The 18,205-nt window shown below is 48.0% G+C and overlaps 1 protein-coding gene and 1 pseudogene across 4 annotated transcripts in view; both read right to left on the reverse strand.

Moving 5' to 3' along the window:
* Positions 1–18,205, reverse strand: part of CDC45 (cell division cycle 45) — a 43,393-nt gene that overhangs the window by 9,765 nt on the left and 15,423 nt on the right. For all 4 annotated transcript variants that reach the window (XR_001107777.3, XM_021673939.1, XM_012454175.3 and 1 more), the window contains 7 exons: positions 17,522–17,570; positions 16,125–16,186; positions 12,866–12,916; positions 6,080–6,199; positions 4,313–4,444; positions 3,969–4,067; positions 3,210–3,371 (listed from right to left, as the gene is read on the reverse strand). Coding sequence is in view for 3 of the 4 variants with exons in the window: in XM_021673939.1 (XP_021529614.1) it covers positions 3,210–3,371; positions 3,969–4,067; positions 4,313–4,444; positions 6,080–6,199; positions 12,866–12,916; positions 16,125–16,186; positions 17,522–17,570 (675 nt within the window). In the remaining variant the exon portion in view is untranslated. The remainder of the gene's footprint in view (positions 1–3,209; positions 3,372–3,968; positions 4,068–4,312; positions 4,445–6,079; positions 6,200–12,865; positions 12,917–16,124; positions 16,187–17,521; positions 17,571–18,205) is intronic.
* LOC135269185 (5S ribosomal RNA) lies at positions 7,973–8,091 on the reverse strand (annotated as a pseudogene).

Raw genomic sequence — 18,205 nt, forward strand, 5'->3', positions numbered from 1 at the left:
GCTTGAGTGACAGAGCAAGACTCTGTCTCAAAAACAAAAACAAAAGCAAAAAAACCTTCCAATGAATCATTTCTAATGTTAGGGCTAAAACTTTAAAAGTCTTAGTAGAAAAAATAATATGAAACCTTCATGACCTTGGGTTAGGCAATGGTTTCTTAGATATGACACCAAAAGCCAAAGACACAAAGGAAAAAGTAGATAACTTAAATGTCATCAAAATTCACAAATTTTATACTTCACAGGATGCTGTAAAAGTGAAAAGTCAGCCTACAGAATGGGAGAAAATACTTGCAAATTACTTATCTGATAAGGGATTTGTATGTAGAATGTATAAAAGTTTAAGGCTGGGCACGGTGGCACATATGTGTAATCGCAGTACTTTGGGAGGCCAAGGTGGGAAGACTGCTTGAGCCCAGGAGTTTGAAACCAGCCTGGGTAACGTGGCAAGACCTCATCTCTACTAAAAGTTTAAAAATTAGTAGGTGTGGTAGCTCATGCCTGTAGTCCCAGCTGCTCAGGAGGCTGAGGTGGGAGAATGGCTTGAGCCAAGGAGTTTGAGGCTGCAGTGAGCCATGATCGTACCACTGCACTTCAGCCATGAGCAACAAAGTCAAACCCTGTCTCAAAAAAAAAAAAAAAAAAAAAAAAAAGACCAAGGACTTGAATAGTCAATTCTCCTAACAAGATACATACACAAATGACCAATAAGCACATGAAAAGATGCTCAACACTATTAGTCATCAGGAAAATGCAAATCAAACCACAATGAGATACTAGTTCATACTCACTAGGATGGTTGTAATCCCAAAGATGGACAATAACAAGCATTGGTGAGGATGTGAAGAAATTGGAACCCTCCTACCTGGTGGGAATGTAAAATGGTGCAGTTGCTGTAGAAAACAGTCTGGCAGTTCCTCAAAAGGTTAAACCTAGAGTTACCATGTCACCCAGCATTCCACTTCTAGGTATATAACCAAAAGAAACAAAGACATGACTCTACAAAAACCTGTACATGTAGGTTCATAGCAGCATTAGTCACAATAGTCAATAGGTGGAAACAAACCACACGATCATCAACTGATGAATGGATAAATGAAATACAATATATCCATCCAATGGAATATTATTTACAATAAAAAGACATTGGCCAGGAGCAGTGGCTCACGCCTGTAATCCCAGCACTTTGGGAGGCTGAGGCATGTGGATCATGAGGTCAAAGTTCGAGACCAGCCTGGCCAACACGGTAAAACACCGTCTTAGTTTTAACACTACAAAAATTAGCCAGGCGTGGTGGCACGCACCTGTAATCCCAGCTATTTGGGAGGCTGAGGCAGAGAATTGCTTGAACTCAAGAGGCAGAGGTTGCAGTGAGCCGACAGCACACCACTGCACTCCAGCCTGGGCGATAGAGTAAGACTCCGTCTTGGAGAAAAGAAAAAAAAAGACATATAGTCCTGATACATCCTACAATATAGACGAGCCTTGCAAACATGATGCTAAGTGAAGAAACCAGTCACAAAGAACCACATCTCGTATGATCCCATTTGTATGAAATGCTCAGAACAGCCAATCCATAAAGACACAAAGGAGATTAGTGGTTGCCAGAGGCTGGGAGGATCTCTCTGGGGCAATGAAAATGTTCTAAAATTAGATAGTGGTGATTGCTGCACAACCTTGCAACACCGAACTGCAACCTACTAAAAGTCATTGCTGGCTGGGCACAGTGGCTCATGCCTATTAATCCCAGCACTTTGGGAGGCTAAGGAGGAAGAATCACTTGAGCCTAGCAATTTGAGAACAGCCTGGGCAACATAGTGTACATCTCTACAAAAAATTAAAAAATTAGTAAGGTGTGGTGGCATGTACCTGTCGTCTCAGCTACTTGAGAGATCAAGGCTGCTGTGAGCTATAATCATGCCACTGCACTCCAGCCTGGGCAACACAGCGAAAGTAAAAAATAAATAAATAAAAGCCATCACATTATATACTCTAAATGGGTGAATTGTATGGCATGCAAATTATATCTCAACAAAGCTGTGGAAGAAAAAGCGTGCTTGGGAGCAGAAACAAGAAATCCCAGAAAGGAGGCCCCCCCCATATATATATATATATGCATCTTTACCACTGTACAAAAGCAACAGAAGTGGCAGCTCTGTGAAATCAGAAAAGCTGTCCAAATCATGCCTCCTCCTCCTAAAAAGTCAGGGAAATGAAATTTATAAATAAAGAGCATGAGAGAAGTAGCAAGGTCAAATACCCTCAAAGTCGCTATTAGAAAAAAGAGAATAAGGAACAGAATAACACCTCTCTGGACAACAAAAGTATGCTAAGTGAAAGTTGCACATCCCAGGATGAAATCACTTTTTGTCAGCCCCAAACAAATTAAAGCTGGGAAAGCACCAAGGAGGAGAGCTCCTGCTTGCACATCTAGAATAAAGACTCAAGGGCTTTCTAAATAACACCACAAGAAATCCCTTCTTTAGGACTGCAGCAATTCAGATAAGATGCTCTTAAAATAACACTTGCCCAGTAATGCATCTCCACCAATGAACTGATGCCAACTCTGGCTTTGAGTCTCTGAAACCAATGAATTGTTTCCAAGCTAGCTTATGTGAACTTCTCCTTTTGCCAATAAAAGCTTCCCCTTAGCCTCCTCTCTTTGGATGCATATTTGGCTTACCATAGTTGTGCACTGCGGACTATAATCCTCTTTTCTAATTCCCAAATAAATTCAATGTATTTGGAGATATTTTTCTCTGAGGTCTTTAGTCTGACACTAGAAAGACATGCTTAAAAAAAAAAGATCCAAATTGTTACATTCTATTTCAAAACAAGCTAAAAGACATGGAAAAATACAGGACATCTCAGGAAGTGAGATAAGAAAGAATTGGACAATTCAAATATTGAGAAGCGACAACTAGAAGATTAAACCCAAGAATGAATATACATAACAAATAATGAGAAAATTTTAAAACTCAAAAAGAAAAAAGAACCAAAAAGGATTCAAGAGAAAGTGACAAATACTGAAGACGGGCAGGGAATGTGTCGGGTGCATGCCACGCTGGCACTGTGATTCCAGTTCACACAAGCAATTCCTGCAGGACAGAGTCACTCCCACAGCCCTGGGGTCCCTTTAACTGACCTCCCTGGGCAGTGAGGACCAGTGGTGGCCCCATGAGGCAATGGCAAACCCACAGCCCTCCTGCTACCTGGAGAGGCTGTCCAGAGCCTGGATGAAGTGGTCTGTCCCTGAACCATCCTTCTCGGGGCTCTCCATCAGAGACATAGTGGCAAAGACCACGTCGCTGGCCAGGAACTTGTGCTTGAACCCAAAATGAATGCTGAAAGTCTGCACGCGCATGTCTTTCATCCTGTCACAGGAGCAAACACAGTTGTCACTCTCAAATTGTGGCCATGCTCTCACGGCCAGGCAGGCCAACAGATGTGCTAATGTCTGTCACAGGCCTGAGCTAATGCTTCTGGCATGACCATGCTGCTCAGAGGATGAGGCAGGTCAGAACATCCAGGCATACCAGCCCTGCTGCCCAGTGTGCCTGGGCACCTTCTTGTCAACAGCTGCTCAGCTGGCTTAGGAGTGTGTGGGGTCCTCTTCCACACCCTAGCATGCCAGCTAGCCAGGGTAGGAGAAGCCAGGGGCCTCTAGGAGTGCCCATGGACTTAGTTGAGCAGAACTCACCCTAACCTGGTTTTGTGGCCCATTTGCTGTCTACAGTGAAACAGACTGGGGTCGACCTCACAGGTCCCACAGCAGCCCCTGGATCCAAGGATCCTAAATCTCACAAGCTTGAAGTCATCGTATTTTTAACCCAAAAAGAACTCTAGACTTCAGGAATAGCCAGACTTGGATAACATTCAATTGTACATTTTTTTTTTTGCATCATTTTAGGAGCACAGTTAAAGTAGAACCCTTCACTTTAAAAAAGCTAAATCTAGAAAAGTGCATTTACCCAAATTTATTTGCAGACTCTTCAATCATCTCTCGCAAATTCTCCTTCAAGGAGATGTCCATTGCCTGGAACTTCTGCTTCACCTGCTTCAGGGGAAGACTAGAAAGAGCAAGCCCAAGCCACATGAGCGAGGTCACCACACACCGAAAGGTGGAAAGAAACCTAAACCAAGGGTAAGTGAGGATGTCCCCGCATCAGCATTTGTACAACATTCTGGGATCTAGGGTGAGGAGCTTATGGCAGAATAGGCTGCATTTTATAACTAAGTTGGTCACAACAAAGCAGAGGGGCTTTTCCCTTGGGGGTGGCCAGGGCTGGCGCTGCAGGCCCAGGCAGTTACTCACCCCATGTCTGCGAGGAACTCTTGGAGCCGCTTCTGTCCGTGCACAGACCACAGTTTGAACCTGGATGCAGTATAGCTGGTGTTGCACAGGCTGTCGTGGAGGGACCAGTGCTGGTAGAGTGCCAGGCGGAGGCTTGGTCTGCAGTCAAGGAGCATGCAAGCACCCTCTCGTCACCCTGAGCACAGAGTCCCACCCTTGTAACTCCAGCAGATGGGCCACTCTTATGGCGGGGCCCTTCCTCGCCGGGCCTGCCTGTATGACCAGGTATTCCAAGGGTGACCTGGAGTTCTTTGACCGAAGGCTTAAGCTGACCCATACAAAGAGCTTGTGAAGTGACTGGCACAGACCACCATCCCTGTCTGACAGGCAGAGAATCTGGAGCACAGGGGTCTGCAGAGCCCATGTGCTGTGGTCACACAGAGCAGTCACGGCCACACATGACGTGGGAGGCTGGGCGTCACTCTGTCCTGCCCCTCCGGCTCCATCTAGCCCAGCCCTCACTACCACCTGTTCCTCTGGAGAGCCCTCCACTGGGACCCCATCCATGAAGCCCCTCATCCTCAGCCCTTTTCCTAAACATATCCATCACTGCTCCTGGCACTGTGAGCACAGCTGTGTGTGGACCACCCCCCACGACAGTGGACTTCCTCTCTACAGGACAAAAGCCTGGTCCTGCCTGCTTTCTCAGTATGCTCAGTCCCCACTACTGCCCCTCCTAACTCCTGGGGACTCTCAGGCCCTCGGACGATCACGCTCCCTGCCCACACTCCAGCAGCTTCCCGTCTAGCCCTGGCGTCCTCAGCTCCCCGACTCCCTCCCTCCTGCCTCAGTCACAAACTCCCATGGTCCCTGGACAAGTGAGCCTACCCTACCATCACATGATGGAATGGGCTCCTGTGCACAGCAGCTCCCCTCCCTGGGAGTTCAGCTAGCCCTGCCCCTTTCCCCAGGCTCTGATGGCCACCTGACTCCTGTTGTGTCCACACTCACTATTCCTCCTCCCCAGCTATCACAGTGCAGAGACAGGGCAGCTCCATCCCTGACATTATGCTACCTGATTGCTCATAGCCACTGCTGCAATCTGACCCAAGCCACTATTGTGTGGCCTTGGAGAACTGTGACCATCTCCTCGTCCCCAACCTACCTCTACTGGGCAGCCAAGGGTCCTTTTAAAAACGCTGACTCAAACTCTGGTCACTCCACAGCCTCCCGCTGTCCTTGGCTCACAAGGCTCCCTGCTCTGGCCTCCTGACACCTGACCCCAGCCAGTCACCCAGCACCTCCTGTGCTCAATACAGCAGCTGCCACACTGAGTGGCATGTGTGTGATGTGGCCTCCCCATAGTCTTTCCTGAGCATTCCACCAATGTCCCATGTGCTTCTCAAAGAAATATCACACTGTGTGATTACATGGCAGCTTCCTTCATCTTTCCCGACTGCATGAACCACTGCCCACATTGTATGGGGGGCCTGGTGCAGACTTGCTACCATGTCCAGAGCCAGGCCCACAATAAGCACTTTACAGGGATGCGCTGGAGAAGGGTGATATTTCCAAACTCAGCTCTGGCATTTAGAAGCCAAAGCCACACAGATGAGCTGGATGGCACACCAGAGCCCCTTTTCCGAAAGCTTCCTGTTCCACCTTCTTTCCCTCCTGGGCATGTGGGCCAGAGCCCACAGAGGGTGACAAAGCAAACAAGGCCCACTGAGCAGAACCCTGGAGGCGGGAGTGCTGCCTATCCTCCCTCAGGCTGGGCCACAAGGATACTCATACTCAAAGGAGATCCGAGTGCAGTCCACAGAGAGTGTATTCTCCTCGTCTTCGTTCCGGTGGTTATGGCGGGACACATGGCGCTGCAGGACACCGACATCAGTCACGTATTTCATTCTGGAAAAAAAAAGCAGCACAAGCCTTGGCTGGTTCCCTCCAGCCCTTATCAGGTAGCCTGGCCCTACGCTTCCTAGGGGCCTGCCCACCACAGGAGCTGCTCCCATGCAAAGACTAATGACATGCAGCCTGTATAGAAACCAAGCAGCCAGGAAAATATGACTGGATGGAGCTGGGGGATGTGGTCTTTGGCCTTGCCTACCTCCTGTCCTCATGGGTCTCACACCTCCTGAGAATGGGCACTGCAGAGCCCACAGCCCACACAGTCAAGATGACAGACTCCAGAAGTGACAGGAATCCACAGCAGAGCAGGTGAAATGGTCTCTATAAACTTTACAAAATTAGTGAGGGCAGGGGGAGGGGAGAAATGAAAATGCACCCAGCTCACAGCACACCAGCATCAATCACCAGGTTGGTGTGCTCTCTGACTGCTTCCTTATAGCTACTTGGTGTCTACTGCCTCAGAAGCACATAGACCCGGTTACAAGATTGTAGTTCCCCTAACTGCTCCATAGATCACAACTTGAACCTTAGGAAATGCTGTTTTCCCTTTGAGATATTCCTTTGGGTCCCGCATACTGATGGAGCTACTGACTCAGTTGCTCCGCAGGACCCCACAAAGAGCTGACTCACTCAAGAGTGCAGTTTGCACACCCTGATGATTTCATCCTCCTTGCCCTGCCAATCAATGATCTTAATTTTCCAGCCCCTCACTCTTCACAGTACCCTTAAAAGCCCCAGCCCAGGTCAGGCGCAGTGGCTCACGCCTGTAATCCCAGCACTTTGGGAGGCTGGGCAGGCGGATCACCTGAGGTCGGGAGTTCAAGATCAACCTGACCAACATGAAGAATCTCCATCTCTACTAAAAATACAAAATTAGCCAGCATGGTGGTGCGTGCCTGTAATCCCAGCTACTGGGGAGGCTGAGGCAGGAGAATTGTTTGAATCCAGGAGGTATGGGTTGCGGTGAGCCAAGATCGCACCATTGCACTCCAGCCTGGGCAACAAGAGCAAAAATCCATCTCAAAAAAAAAAAAAGCCCCAGCCCAGAACTTTTCAAGGAGATAGATCTGAGGGTCTCCTCCCATCTCCTCACTCAGTGCCCTGCAATCATGAAACTCTTCCTCTGCTACAAACCCTGTCTCAGTGTAACAAGTCTGTTACTGCACAGCGGACATAGGGACCTCCTGGTCCTATAACACATTATGGAGGCTGGGCGCAGCAGCTCACTCCGGTAATCCCAGCACTTTGGGAGGCCGAGGTGGGGGGAATCACCTAAGGTCAAGAGTTCGAGTCAGACTGGCCAACATGGTGAAACCCCATCTCTACTAAAAATAGAAAAATTAGCTGGGTGTGGTGGCACACAGCTGTAGTCCCAGTTACTTGGGAGGCTGAGGCAGGAGAGTAACTTGAACCCAGGAGGCAGAGCCTGCAGTGAGCCGAGATTGCACCATTACTCTAGCTTGGGCGACAGAGTGAGACTGCCTCAACAAAAAACACCAAAAACCAAAAAAAAAAAAAAAAAAAAAACCCCAAACGAACAAACAAAAACACATTATGGAGAGTCTAGCCCCTTGTGGGCATTTGCCCCTGGCTTGGTACCCTTCGCCACTCTGTGGAAAGGACCCAGAGACAAGCCCAAGTGGCCACTGAGCTCCACTGAACTTTAGGCTGCCGCCAGTGCCCTGCCTGTTGACAGGGCAAGGTCAACTTTCGGTGCATAAATTGCTTGCAGCAAAGTAAGTTTCTTTTTTCTTTTTTTTTCTTTTTTATAGCCTATGGCACCCGGTATTCCCAGACAGTCTCCCATCCAAGTACTAACCAGGCCTGACCCTGCTTTGCTTCTGAGATCTGACAAGATCAGGCGCATTCAGGATGGTATGGCCGTAGACAAGTTTCTGGTTTTGAAAGGCGTCTTAGGAAAATTTTCTCCATGCAACCAGCACCTCCTTTCTCTTCTGATTTGCTGGCCTCCTTGGAGGTCTTGTGGTCCCCTCGGAATCTTGTGGCATATTATAATCCTTTCTTAATTGGAAATGACCCAGACACCCAAAAAGCATCTAAAATAATTTTAGGATTTTAAGCTATATAGAAAATTTACACAGACCTGCCTGGGCAATATAGCAAGATCTCAATCTCCACAAAAAGCGGGGGTGGGGAGGGAGACAAAATTTACCTACAAGCATTCATACAATTTACATTTCACTCTTCTTTTTTCTTTGAGACAGTCTCACACTGTCGCCCAGGCTGTAGTGCAGTGGCACTATCTCAGCTCACTGCAATCTGTGCCTCCTGGGTTCAAGCAGTTCCCCTGCCTCAGCCTCCTGAGTAGCTGGGACTACAGGCATGTGCCACCATGCCCAGCTATTTTTTTTGTATTTTTAGTAGAGATGGGGTTTCACTATGTTGGCCAGGATGGTCTCAATCTCCTGACCTTGTTATCTGCCCACCTCAGTCTCCCAAAGTGCTGGGATCATTTCACTCATTTTTAAGTTTGCCTAGATTACTTATGAAAACTGAGCTGTTAGACAAAACTAGTCATCATTTCAAGTTATTTCATTGTTAATCTTCTTCTTTTTTTGAGATGGGGTCTTGCTCTGTCTCACAGGCTGGAGTGCATTGGCATGAACATAACTCACTGCAGCTTTGACCTCCTGGGATGAAGTAATCCTACCACCTTAGCCTCCCATGTACCTGGGACCACCTGTGTCACCATGCCTGGATAACTTTTTTCATTTTTTTTGTAGAGACAGGGTCTTACTTTGTTGCCCAGGCTGGTCTTAAACTCCTGGGCTCAAGCAATCCTCCCTCCTCAGCTTCCCAAAGTGCTGAGATTACAGATGTGAGTTGCCACGCCTGGACTTCTTAATCATTTTAATAGCCTGTGAGCATCAGATGTTCACCTAAGAAACTTAAAGTTAAATGAATGAGTATTTTTGCTGATAACGCCCAATAATATTAATCTTATTTGTCAAAAAAATCATACAAACAAAGATCTTTCTGGTTTTGTTTAGGTTTATAGTCTTATAACCTTTTGTGTAAGGTCCTGACACCCTAAATATCCAGCAGAGACAAATATAAAATCGGTCAATAAACTCAGAAAAAAGACATATGCTGATAGTTCTGAAGATGTTCCTATTTTTATTTTACCAATAATTTTAAAGCCAGTTTATTTACTAAAGATCATTTAAGTCACATGAACTTGAAAAATATTTGAACTTATTTACTTCATTTATGAGCACTTATTTATTTATAAGTCAATTTGGTACCATATGGACACAACATATAACACACGTACATATATCTAAATTTATTTTAACCCACATACATACACAAAGATACAGCTGTTACTGCAGTACTCTAGCCATGAGATAGCAATACAAACTCGCCAGTTTCTAAAAGAGGGCTGGATCCAAATTATTTCTGACAAAATTGGAACCATTCATATGAATAAACTTTGTTTATCCCAGTAGGTAATTCTATGAAGGCTGTGAACCAAAATTTTGAATAAAGCAGTTTCTATAGCAGTTTGATTTTAAAAACTTCTTTTACCCTTTCTTTTTTTCTCCAGTTTCAAAAGTTTTCAATGATGACATTTTAGCTACAACTGGCTGAGCTGTATAAGCAAAACAAAATCTCCAAGTAGCCCTGAATTAGTACCATAAACAGTGAGTCTTATCTCAATATCACTAGCTTAACAACACCGGATTCAAAGCAGGCAGAAAAGAGACAGGGATGATGACGGCTCATCCCTGTAATCCCAGCACTTTGTGGGGGTGGAAGGATTGCTTGAGCCCAGGAATTCAACTTAGGTAACATAGTTAGAACCTCTCTCTACAAAAATAAAAAACCAGCTGGGCATGGTGGTACACGCCTGTGGTCCCAGCTACTTGGGAGGCTGAAGTGGGAAGATTACTTGAGCCCGGGGTGGCGGGGGTCAAAGCTGAAGTGAGCTGTGATTGCACCACCGTACTCCAGCCTGGGCAACAGAGTGAGACCCTGTTTTTAAAAAAGAAAGCAGACAGAAATATTCCCATAGTTTTTCCACAGGAATTCCTTCCCTTAGCGGGTAAGTTACCCACTGCACTAACCTGATGAAGACATATGTTTCTTGTCTTCCCAATTTCAAACAAAATGCAGCCCAGCACCCAGCTTAGAGTAACCAAATCAGTATTTCTCATTCTAGCTGAGACAATATACACACAACAAAAATGCAGACACTAATCACTCCACTCCGTGTCCAGATTTGACGTGGCAAGGCTCACACTTGCCTGTCAGCCCCCAGCACCTTTGATCTACTCAAGGTTGGGAGGAATTACCTTCAACCAGGAGTTCAGTGGGTGGTCTCTGGGCAAGATGAAAAAGTGCATGGTCAACCTGAGTTAGGCCTGCTGAGCTTCTGCCAGCAATTCTTTCAGGGATCCCTTTCATAAACATAAATAGAAAGACAAAGACAAACAAAACGCCTTCCGAAATAAAGTTTCAAATTTTAGAAGTCAAGAGGATTTCTTCCAAGCAGTGCCCTTTGTTCTCCTTCCAATGTAGAGGAAGTTCCCTCAAATGAGGCCCTTTCTATTACTAGGGAGGGTTAACAAGACCTCAGAAGAGGTCACAAGACTTCAGAGGGAGCCACAAGACCTTTGAAGAGGGCACAGGACCTCCAAGGAGCCTAGCAAATCAGAGGAGAAAGGGGTGCTGGCTGCATGCAGAAAACTTACCTAAGATGCCTTTCAAAACCAGAAATTGTCTTTGCTGTGAGCAGTTTATGTCCCAAAGGTTGACACTGCCCCATCGATAGGCAGGGCACCAGCGACAGACCAGAGTTCAGTGGAACCCAGTGGCTACTTGGGGTTGTCTCTGGGTCCTTTGTCCCAAAGGTGAAAGGCACTGAGCCATGGGCAAATGCCCACAAGGGGCTCCAGGCTAGGCTCACCATAATGTGTTAAAGAACCAGCAGGTTCATATGTCCGCTGTGTAGTAAGACTTGTTACTCTGAGACAACAGAGTTTGCAGCAGCAGAAGTTTCATGACTGTAGGGCACTGAGTCTGGAGATGGGAAGAGACCCTCAAATCTATCATCTTCTGGGCTGGGGTTTTTAGGGGGACTGTGGAGGGTGAGGGGCTGGAAAATTAGGACTGTTGATTGGCAGAGCAAGGCGGATGAAATCATCAGGATGTGCAAACTGCACTCTTGGGTGAGTCAGCTCCCCATGGGGTCCTTTGGAACAGCTAAGTCAGTAGCCCCATCAGTTTGCAGGACCCAAAGCAATATCTCAAAGGGAAAACAGCATTTCCTAAGGTTCCAGTTGTGATCTACGGAGCAGTTAAGGAAACTACAATCTTGTAACAGGGTCTGTGTGCTTCTGAGGCAACAGACACCAAGCAGCTATAAGGAATCCATCAGAGAACACACCGACCTAGTGACTGACGCTGATGTGCTATGAGCTGGGTGCATTTTCATTTCTCCCCTCCCGCTGCCCTCATTAATTCTGTAAAGTTTATAGGGAGAATTTCAGTACAGATCCTTTACAGGAAGTGCCACTGAGCACAATGAGAGCAGGAAGACCCCACTCTAGGTTCCCAAGGGCCACCAACCAGGACAGTGACTGTGGGGCCTCACCTGAGAGACAGCTACAGACGAGGAACAGTGCCTAACAGTGCATGCACTATGGTGTTTCTAGCTCCTACATTATCTGTGCACAGAGTCCATGCTACTCTTAACACAGGAGGGAACTGAGGCCCAACAGGGCAGTGGGCTGTGCCAAGGTGACGTGTCCAGGCAGCGGCGCCAGGTATGAAACTTGGGCTTCTGTCCTGTGGGCCTCATTGCAAGACCCAGACAAGGGCAGGGCTAGGGAGGCAGGAAATAGTGGCATGGGGCCTATTCAAACTGCAAGAGAAGACCAGCACCCAAGTGGAGGCTGTGCATAGGGCTGTGTCAGGTGACAACTTGGGGACATCTGGATGGGTCCCCTAAAAGAGGGCCAGCATCTTGGAGTCTAGGTCCATGCCAGTCCCTAAGAGGTTCTGCCTGATGGCCACTAGAGAAGGCTGGACCACTTCCTGCACGAGAGGGGATAAAAGAAGCTGACCCCACCTCACCCTGCAGCATCTGCATTCTGAGGCAGACTCGCAGCTCACCGTCAGAGTCTATCAGGTGGAGAGCCCACCACTGAGGGCAAAGAGGGGTTCTGCTTCACATCAGCCCCCTTAAAATCCTCTGGAACCTTCCCCTTACCTTTGAGGTCAAACCCCTACTCCTTGGCAGGACATCCAGGGTCCTCACTAGGGGTTCTCATTCTGCCCCCCACCTGCTCCTGTGCCACTTATCCCCAACCCCTCACCTACTGCATGGGCCATACCTCAGCACCTTTCTCCAAGCCTGGTCCTGCCCATAGCACCCAGCACAAGCAGGGCACTGGGATTGAACCAGGAAGGCTGGCTCCACCTGCCTGATGAAGAGGTCACACAGGGCCACGGTCACTCAGCAGGTACTTAGTTAGCCCTTCCTCAGTAACAAAAGCCTGGGCCCAAGAAGGAAGGCCAGCCCTCCCTTCTCAATAGGACCCTATGGGGACCCTGCTAAAAACTTGGGGGCTATTGTCAGGTTGTGCACCTGGTCATAGCACAGGGCTGACCCTGCAAGCCAAGGGAGCATGTCCTTACTGAGAGATCTTGTCTTGCACCCACTGGTCCGTTAGTCCAACGATGGCCCACCTGGAGGGAGAGGAGAAGGCAGTGAAGCCAGCCTATAGACCACCTGGGCTCAATGAGGCCTGGGGGATGGAGTGAGGTGATAGAACCCAAGCTCACCACTCTTGGGAACATCCTGCCAGTGGGGCCAGACCCCAGCTTGCCTCAGTCAAGTGGCCTCTCTCCTTGAGGTGGAGATTAGAAGGATAACTGGGGAGTCGCTGTGCAGTGTCTGCCACTGTGGGAGCTTTAGGTACTCAGAGGAAGAAAACCTCCCAGGACAGCCATGGCAGCTATGATAGGAACCAGCACTCCTGCCCACTCCCAGGTCACGCCCTGCTCTTGTCCTGTACCCCAGACCCCAACACTCAGAGTGGAGTTAATGAAGGAAGATGGCAGAAGCCTGTGCTCAGCTGTTGGTGACCCTGGTGTCACTTTACCTCTCTGAACCCCTCATGTTACCTGCCCCCAGCACAGGGGACCCTAGTCGTGTTCACATCTACTCATCCTGCAGCATAAAGTGGCAGGTCATAGAGTAGCAGCATTTAGGCCTCTGGCCTTCAAGGCTCCTGTCTCCAGGCTCATCTTTTACCTGTGAAACCCAGGTGAGGTCTGGCTTCCCCAGCAGGATGGCCAGCCCACAGCAAGAGTGACTAGGCCCACTGTGCTCAGTCATGCCAGGTCTCCAGGTGCCATCCTTCAAGACCTCCTCTGGGATCACTGTTGAGGGGAGCATAGGATGCTCTGTGCGCAGTGAGGCAGGGAAGCCCAGGAAGGTCCTCCTCTAGGATTGGCAAAATACCCCAGCACCCCATCACATTTCCCAGTGTGGCATGCCTCAGAGGGGCCCCACCTCAGTTGGTCTTCCATGTTTGCATTTTTGCATCATGTTTTTTATATGTGTTCTTGTGCTGTTTCTGGGGTGTTCTGACATCACCACTAAACTAAAAAGCTTGTAAAGGGAGGGCTGTCAAGGGCACTGCTGAGCACACAGCTGGCGCTCACTAAAGGCACCCCTTCCCCAATGCTGATGCATGTAACAGGGGTAACACAGTAAAGGTTGCTGCCTGGGCATTAGAACACTACACTCAAATGGCTCAAGCTTGTGGCCAGAGATAAGAACTCAGAGGCCTCTCTCCACCCAGCAGGCTGAGTTCCCACTTTCCCACCACTTCCTTTAAAGGGCCCATCCAGGCATTTGCCCATGAACTCAGTGGCCACATCCTATTCCCTATATGCTGCTAGCTGTCATGTGTTCCTCTATCTCTCTGTCTGACCCTTCATTCCTGCCTTATGTGACCTGGGAACAGAGGGCTGCCCTCCCAATTCATGGTATCCTCCCTGCCCAGGATCTGTAAAGTAAAAATCTTTGAATTTGCTTCCTGTTGTGGTGGTGTGTTGATCTTGCACCTTCCATCAGAAGAACCAGGGGGTCCCCAGGACGGCCGTTCCCTGGGACACCAGGAAGAACATAAGGTCAGGTCCCAGTGTAACTTGACACAGGTCAGACAAGAGTTGCAAGGTGTCTGCCAGCATAAACAGGTTTCCCACGTGAGGGACCCCTCTCATGGGCTGAACAACACGGCATCAGGCCATCTGCCAGGTAAAAGAAACATCCTGTGAAAGGCCCACTGTGAACAGCACGTCCAGCTCCCGTCACTTCCCATGAGGGCAGGGTTGCCAGCACTCATTTACTATGGGGCTCTTAGAACAATGTGGCAGTCACACACTGTGTCACCACCTGACCTTACCACGAGACCTCTGATGAGAGATCCTGATCCTTGTTCTGGGGCATGGGGATTATTACTTCCACACAACAGAGAAAAGGACTGAGTGACCTGGCTGAGGACAGTCAGTGGGTACATAGCCAGGTGCTGGTTTGCAGTCCAGGGAGCACAGGTAAGGACTGGTGGAGACCAACAGTCCAACAGCCTCACATAGAGGTGATAACAAAGGACCCCCAGTTCTAGAGGCTGCTTCACACTGGCCCCACAAATGCCCTGAGGCCCTAATTCTGTGCAGAGCATCCCAATCCCCACAGTAGTATGTCCAGAGCTGGAGGGGCCCTGGCCAGACCACCTCTCACAGAGGAGAAAACCAGGACTCCCGGTAGAATGTGGAGGTGGTAAAACCAGGGCAAGTCTACATTCTCTTTCCTCAGAAAGACTCTGCAGATTTCATTTCTAGATCAACCCAAATAGAAAATGACCAGCATCCCTGTCTGTGTGCCAAGTGCCCTGTGTGCTGCCCACATAGCAGACTCAGAGGCAGGATGGTTCTTCCTAAATCAAATTTTGCCTCCACCTGCCAGGGCTGCAAGGATACCTAGCAAGCCCTGCCTCCTTTTTTTGGAGACAGCATCTTACTCTATTGTGCAGGCTGGAGTACGATGGCACAATTGTAGCTCATTGCAGCCTTCTGGGCTCAGGCAATCCTCCTGCCTTAGCCTCCTGAGTAGCTTAGACTACAGGTACACACTACCACTCTTGGCTAATTTTTTTTTTTTTTTTAGAGGGAGTTTTATTCTTGTTGCCTAGACTGGAGTATAATGGCCCAGTCTTGGCTCACTGCAACCTTTGCCTCCTGGGTTCAAGCGATTCTCCTGTCTCAGCCTCGAGTAGCTGGGATTATAGATGCCTGCCACCACACCCAGCTAATTTCTTTTTGTATTTTTAGTAGAGACAGGGTTTTACCATGTTGACCAGGCTGGTCTCAAATTCCTGATGTCAGGTGATCCACATGCCTCAGCCTCCCAAAGTGTTGGGGTAACAGGCATGAGCCACTGTGACCAGCCAATTTTTTTTTTAAGAGATAGGGTTTCATTACATTGCCCGGGCTAATCTCAAACTCCTGAGCTCAAGTGATCCTCCTGCCTTGGCCTCCCAAAGTACTGGGATTATGGATGTAGGATTAGGATGTGAGCCCCTGCAAGGGCTGCCTCCTTCAAACCTCACACTCTTCTGTCACCTGAATTTACTGAGCACAGGCTGACCAGCAGGGGTGGGGAGGCTGAAGCTGTATCCTCTTCCTACACTTCCTTCTCCTGTTGTATGAAGCTCCCAGAGCTTTATAGTTAGTAAGAAGACCAGGGTCACACACATTCCCAAAAAGGGGCTCTGTCTGACACTTCTGGTGGGGATGAGGGAATTGCTCTCCCTGTGAGAGGACAGAGCTGCTTATGTGGCACTGACCAAGGTAATGCTCCCACACAGCTACCGCAGGGGCTACGTACCACAGCATGTCATTCAGGTCCTTGGACAGCATCCATGCCAGCTCAAACATCACCATGGCTGACTGTAAGGAAGCAGAGAAGTCTAAGACTCACAGAAGGGGCACATGTTGAGGCTAGGCCACGCAGCCAGCTGGACCTGAGGCTGCAGGGCCTGACCAAATGCCTGCCGATGGAGGATCTGCTCGGCCAGGGCATGTGGGTGGATTCCAGTCCGACATGTGGGATGAGTATATGGTAAACTGAGAGGAGAACTGACAGTAACTTCTTTGCTAGCTAAAATCATTACTGTCTGTATACTTTATCCTGCAGCAAGGGAAGAATTCACCTCATGGGGGCAGCCCAGATGTGCAGCACTGGCTGGGAGCTCTTTGCATCTTTTTGGGCTCCTCAGTGATGCCCAAGGCAGGCACTGAATCCCAGAAGCCAGGAGACACCATCACCTGCCTGGTTCTGCATCTGCACACTCTTCCTGCCCTGCTTGGCTGGCATCCTCAAACACATTCCCAGGAAGGCCAGGTGAGGAAGGGAGGGCCCTGGGTCCAATTACTTGAATATTAAAGAGGGAGGGGCCTCAGGACCTCGTGTGAGGAGGGTCTTTCCAACAGGGCTGTCCACATTGGAGGACTCCCCTAAACAGAGGGTCTGGATTTGGTAAGAGACCTCAAGGAAGACTGGTGTCTGATCAGAAGACCGTAAAATCCCCTTTGCTGTGAGATGCTGGGCTTCCTCCAGGGAGAGAATTTCCAAGGGAACTGGCCCCATATATCAGGAGGGAGATATCTTCTCTCTTTTTTTTTTAATTAGGGAGATATCTTCTCTAAGCGAGTATCAACAGCCTCCCCACCAACTGCTTAGAATTTTCCATTTGCAAGGACTGAGCAGAGAGAGCAAAAGGATAATCCTTCAAAGGACAATGGAACCTTGACAATAAAAGAGACACTGGAAAAACAGTGCTTAAGAGTTCAAGGTCCCAGTATTAAATTCTAAGACTAAATACAGGATATTTTATTGAAACTTATTTTCTAGGGCTCCTTAAGGCCCTGAGCTCTGCTTAACACTATCAGCACAGGTTTTCTACCTAAATTCTGTTTTGTAAAAGACACAGTGATATGCCATTATAAGTCTGTAGCATTTTATCTTCTTGCACAGAGATTAGTACAAACTCATTCTGTATTCTTGATGATGAACAAAATAAAAGCTGCTCTTCTTTGATCACCTATTGGGTGCAAATGACCATCTTAATAAGACAGAGGTTTAAGGTCACACAATGGGAAGCCATGGAGCTCCGATTCAAACCAGGCTTTTGTAGCTCTAAAATCTATGTTTCTTCCTCACATTTGAGGACACTGACCCCTGGAGTCAGAACTTTATGGTCCGTTCCACCTATTCGTACTTACCGATGTCCCATGATACTCATACTGCTCGTAGTCAAAGAGGATGTCTCTTCTGTAACGACATAAAATTCAGGTCTTCATCAGGAAGTAGCAGTACAGGAAGCCAAATGTTTTGGAAAAATGCTAAACTTGACAGCATTCAATGTAATGAAATGCAAACTAAATCATGGTACTATTTGTTTTCACATATTGACTCCTTTTCTTTTTTTTTGGTGAGGGGACAGGTTCCTGCTCTGTCTCCCAGGCTGAAGTGCAGTGGTGTGATCACAGCTCACTGCAGCCTTGACATCCTGGTCTCAAGTGATCCCTCTACCTCAGCCTCGTAAGTAGATGGGGTCATAGGCATGTGCCACCACACCCAGCTAATTAAAAAAAATTTTTTTTAGAGAGAGACAAAGTCTCACTATGTGGTCCAGGTTAGTCTCAAACTCCTGGGTTCAAGCAATCCTCTCACCTTAGCTTCCCAAAGTACTGGGATTACAGGCATGATTCACCACACCTGGGCACTTATTGATTCTTCAGTGGAATGTATAACTATAACGTTGGGAAATTAACACAAACTGCCAGTGGCAATGTATGATGTAAAGTGGTATAGTCCCAGAATTCCATTTCAGAGAAATTGTCCCATAATTACAATTCAAAGGAAAAAGCAAGACAAAACTTGCTGTGTGTACAAAGTAATTCACT

This window comes from Aotus nancymaae, unplaced genomic scaffold (assembly GCF_030222135.1).
Source record: "Aotus nancymaae isolate 86718 unplaced genomic scaffold, 86718_ANA_hifiasm-v0.15.2.pri h1tg000049l, whole genome shotgun sequence".
NCBI lineage: Eukaryota > Metazoa > Chordata > Mammalia > Primates > Aotidae > Aotus > Aotus nancymaae.